Source organism: Solanum lycopersicum, chromosome 8 (genome assembly GCF_036512215.1).
Source record: "Solanum lycopersicum chromosome 8, SLM_r2.1".
In the NCBI taxonomy this organism is placed as follows: domain Eukaryota; kingdom Viridiplantae; phylum Streptophyta; class Magnoliopsida; order Solanales; family Solanaceae; genus Solanum; species Solanum lycopersicum.
This window is the reverse complement of record NC_090807.1, coordinates 66,679,269-66,684,208: the sequence shown is the minus strand read 5'-3', so window position 1 is coordinate 66,684,208 and position 4,940 is coordinate 66,679,269. Positions and strand designations below refer to the sequence as shown.

Sequence of the window (4,940 nt, the reverse complement as noted above, 5' to 3'; positions counted from 1 at the left end):
TAACAAATCGATTTTTTTTCTTTTTTAGAAGATCCAAAGTTTACTTAAAAATGAATGAAGATCTAGTCACAAGAAAGAAAAAAAAATTATTAACACAAATGGCAAACAAAGTTGAGATTAAACTAATTATTACATGCATAAAAACAAGAGAATTTATTTAATTTAGTAAAGTAATCCTTACTTAAACAATTTAGAATTTGAATGTGGTGTGAAATTGTTATTATTAGAACTTTTCGTATGGTTTAATTTGAATTTAAGAGTTACCTTTTCCTTTTCTTTAAAAATTATTTATCACAATAATTATGATATATAAATATAATTCTAACCAATTACCATAAGGTCTGGTAGTATTATGGTTTGTTACTAAAAAGATGACAACTTTAGCTAAAGAAATCACTTTTTTCCTTCTCTCCCTCTTAGCTGTTGCTGAGAGAAATCACAAGAGTTGCAGTTTTGCTTCTTCTTCATCTTGAAATCAGCAATTGCCCAATGCATGTTGTCCCCTTTTCTGTAACCCCTTACGGTTTTTTACAGCCTTATCTCTTTATTTTCTTCATTGATTCACACACCCTTTTCTCATTTTCATCAGATCCATCATTCATTACCTCAAAATTCTGTGAAAAATCCAAGCTTTAGGCTAAAAAACTGTTACCCAAATGGGTTCTTGAAACATTATTGTGATTGTGAAGCTTCTGGGTTTGTTTTGTTGTTGAGGGGTTGGGGTTTTAATGACGATGAAAGTGACCCAGAAAGAAAAAGATTCAGAAAAAATCATCTGGGATCAGATGAGAAGTGTTTCTGGGTCACAAATTTCAATTTCTGGTTCACATAATCGAGCTTTTTTGAAGTTTATGGTATGGCTATTCCTTTTTGCTTCTACTACTTATATGGTTTATACATTGAAGCTCGTTTCGTATAAATCTTGTAACAATAACGACGTTTTTAGTCATAATAGTTTGTTTATTCACTCATCGGAAATCAATTCCAGTAAATCGATCCGGCCGGTGATAGTTAAGGAGGAAACTGAAGAGAAAACAGGGTTGGAGCATATTGTATTCGGCATTGCAGCTTCTGCGAAGCTGTGGGATAAACGGAAGGATTATATAAAGTTATGGTGGAAACCGGAGGAAGAAATGAGAGGGATTGTATGGTTAGATAAACCGGTGAAAACTTCGAAAGGTGACGGAGAATCTCTGCCGGAGCTGAGAATTTCCGGTGATACTTCCCGGTTTGCTTATAAAAACCGGCAGGGTCATCGGTCTGCAATACGGATATCGAGGATTGTATCGGAGACGTTGAGGTTGGGGATGGAGAATGTGAGGTGGTTTGTTATGGGTGATGATGATACTGTCTTTGTTACTGATAATTTAGTAAGGATTTTGAACAAATATGATCATAATCAGTATTATTATATTGGGAGTTCAAGTGAAAGTCATTTGCAAAATATTTATTTTTCGTATAATATGGCATATGGGGGTGGTGGATTTGCTATTAGTTATCCTTTAGCTAAGGCACTTGAGAAAATGCAAGATAAGTGTATTCAAAGGTACCCTGGGCTTTATGGTTCTGATGATAGAATGCAGGCTTGTATGGCTGAACTTGGTGTTCCACTCACCAAAGAACTTGGTTTTCATCAGGTTAGTTTAGTCTTTTTTGGGTTTATTTAAGTACTATATGATGTTTTTTTGATGCATTTGTTCATGGGTGAATCTTGAATATGTGTAGTTTTTAGGCATAATACATAAAAAAAAGACTCAAACTTGGCCTCAGCTGATAAGTAAACACTTCAACTTTGAGAGTGCAGATCTAGACACCTAAACTTGGTCTCAACAGACAACTAAACACGATTGTGTCTCGTAAACACCTAATGCTGATGTAACGCGTAAATTTTGGAGGTCTCTAGATGATTATTTTGTAGGTTGTAGATAATCATTTTGTAAGTTGGAGTGTTCATATTTGTCAAGTGTTTGTTTATGTATTATGTATTTGCATGATTTGTTTTACCATTTTGACAACGCAATGTTCTCCATGCTCATATCTGACAACATCTCCAGGATCTCACATGCTGGCTTTATAATTTTGGCAAGCATTTTCTTAATTGGTAGTTGAGTTCTCTTAATGAGTCTTAAAACATATCACATGTGTATCTGCGTACTGCAAGTCAAAAGGGGGGCCTGGTGACTTTTTAAATTCTGTGACAAGTCAAAGAATTAATTGGCACATGTGTGCCAAACTCATAGAAGAAGAAAAACAAGAATGGTAGTAGAAGCATGGAGACTTCTTTCTATACTACTTAAAGATGACTTTTTTTTATGTGAAAGAAAAGGGAAAAAAGGCTCCTTTGATAAGCAGATTGAACCAAATCTGTTTTCTTGAAAAATATGGTTGTTTGTATTTGTTTTTCTCTGTTTAAATCCTTTTAGCATCCGGTTTGAGTTGTCCGTGAGAAAGTATTTATGTTAGTGATGAAATCTGGGATAATTTGGGGTGGGATATGCAATGTAGTAGTTGTTCTTGGTAATTGAACTGCTGAATGATGTTTTTTTTTTGTGTAACGAAAGATCAAATCAATTGCCAGATTCTGCATAAAATGTCTTAAATGGTTCGTCTATATTTGTCTTTGTATGCAGAAAGACCTTATAATCTGTGTGTTCTTGTTTATCAGTTTCTGGCTCGTGCAGCCGCGAATTTATGGCATTTTATTGTTTCGACTGCGTAATTTCACACTGTATTTTATAAGTTGTTCATCATTTCAATAAAGACATATCTGATTATGACTTCTTGGTGATGGGATGCAGTACGATGTGTACGGGAACTTATTTGGTCTGCTAGCATCACATCCAATAGCGCCATTGGTAACATTGCACCATCTTGATGTGGTGGAGCCAATCTTTCCCAATGTGACTCGAGTGCAAGCTTTACGGCGCCTTACACTTCCAATGAAGCTTGACTCGGCTGGTCTTATGCAACAATCCATTTGCTATGACAAAGCTAACAGTTGGACAATATCAGTGTCATGGGGATTTGCAGTTCAAATATTCCGTGGGGTGTTGTCCCCCCGCGAAATGGAAATGCCATCAAGAACTTTCCTGAATTGGTATAAGAGAGCAGATTACACTGCATACGCTTTTAACACAAGGCCTGTTGCTAGGAACCCATGCCAAAAACCTTTTGTGTTTTATTTGTCAAGTGCCAAAATGGATCCTTCTAGCAACCAAACAGTGAGCCAGTATTCTCGTCATCGAGTTCCTCATCCAGCATGCAAATGGAAGACGACAGACCCTGCTGATGTTGATCGCGTTCAGGTTTATAAGAAGCCTGACCCACATCTATGGGATCGGGTAAGTTCCTTTTGTTAAGTAGCTTATTTTTGCTTCATAAACATCAAAGACGTTTGCAACCACAGCGTCTTTCAATTGTGTTCTTAGCTGGGCATATCCGCTCTCAGAATGATATCTGATAGGAAAAAGTATGTTCTGTTAAGGGTCGATTTGAACTTGTACCTAGACAATCTCGATAGCTACTTAAACAACAGAATCGGAGCATGCTAAGGCACTCACATTTAGGGGAAAAAATCGTACTTACTTTCTTCTATTAAGTAGCCAATTGTTCTCTGCATATAATTGACCGGTGTATTTTGATATTTGGTAGTCTCCAAGGAGGAATTGTTGCAGAGTCTTAAGCTCAAAGGGAAAAAACATGGTGGTGGATGTTGGTGTATGTAAGGAAGGTGAGCTCAGTGAAGTATGATGATGCATAACTCGGGCCCGTCTTCTCCTTCCGTCTTCTCCCCTTGTATTCGCTCCTCAATTGATTCTCGTATGTATTTCTTCATTTATTGAACTTGCGAAAATTTTTCTTGGATTCATCCAAGTTTCCTCTACTTATGACCCACTATATTAGAGAAAAAGAAGAGCTAATGTAAAATATACTAGGTATACACTAGATATCCTTATCTCTATTAATATAGCGTAGTTTTTTCAGTAACTTTGATCTTTCATGTTTCTAAAAGTTCTCTGAGTTCAATTTTCTGCATTTTAACTTAGAGGTCTTGTTCTTCTTCCTTCCTAGTGCCTCCCTCTTTCTTTTTTTGGTAAGTAACGCCTCTGGAAATCGTCTATCTACCTTCACGAGGTAGGGGTATGGTTTGTGTACAGACTCTATTCTCTTCAGACTCGACTTTTAGGATCTCACGGGGTACGTTTGTAGTGCTTACTCCATACTGTTCTCTAATATTTTTCCATATAAACTCTCTCTGTGCTAGTATTACTATAACATCAATTTTACTATTTGATTAAACATTTCAATATCTTAGTGGTACCTTTCCACAAGGGTATTTTTATATTATTATTGTGTTTGTGTCAAATATATTGGACTTTGCTATGTTGGACAACATTTGTCAAGGACAGTTCTTGGTCCTCACCTGCAACATCAATGATTTGGTTAGTAAAATAATTGAAGATTTGTGTCTCCATCAAAGACTAGAAAAGTGGATCTTTTATTCATTATTTTTCATAAATAAAATGAAGTTGTGGGGACACTTACCTACTTTTAGCTCTAGTTTGAATTAATGGTCTTTTGATTATTGGCTGTTAATTTTAGTATTAATAGAAAGCATGATGTTGCTTTGAAAAATATTGCAATTCTTTAAAGGCAGTGGAAGAAAAATCATTGCCATTCTACTATTCACACTTGGATTTAGTAAAGAGTACATTTATGGGTTAATTTAAAAAAATGCTTAATTCATATAAATTGGTCTCTAAATAACCAAAAATCTGTCTACATATTGTATGTAGTATTGTATCCCTACAGATGATTTTAACACACATGAAATATTGAGAAAATTGGATAATTTCTGTAAATTGGCCCTTAAATGCCTAAAATGCATTCTAAAAATTGAGAGACTTTTTTGTACTACTCTCCCAACTCCCTAAAAAGGA

General features: G+C 35.5%; 1 protein-coding gene across 1 annotated transcript; it reads left to right on the top strand.

The window, feature by feature from the left end:
- The first annotated feature begins 208 nt into the window (after window positions 1-208).
- On the top strand, window positions 209-3,987 carry LOC101249113 (uncharacterized). The gene is made up of 3 exons (XM_004245526.5): window positions 209-1,637; window positions 2,799-3,341; window positions 3,652-3,987. Exons 1-3 carry the CDS (start codon window positions 729-731, stop codon window positions 3,748-3,750), a joined length of 1,551 nt encoding a protein of 516 aa, XP_004245574.1. The 5' UTR covers window positions 209-728; the 3' UTR covers window positions 3,751-3,987.
- Window positions 3,988-4,940: the final 953 nt, after the last annotated feature.

Bases quoted from the DNA above. Each gene is read 5' to 3' on its own strand.
- LOC101249113 (XM_004245526.5), top strand. From the start codon at position 729: ATGACGATGAAAGTGACCCAGAAAGAAAAAGATTCAGAAAAAATCATC. The intron at 1,638-2,798 runs GTTAGTTTAGTC...GATGGGATGCAG, and splicing joins AAGAACTTGGTTTTCATCAG to TACGATGTGTACGGGAACTT. The intron at 3,342-3,651 runs GTAAGTTCCTTT...GATATTTGGTAG, and splicing joins ACCCACATCTATGGGATCGG to TCTCCAAGGAGGAATTGTTG.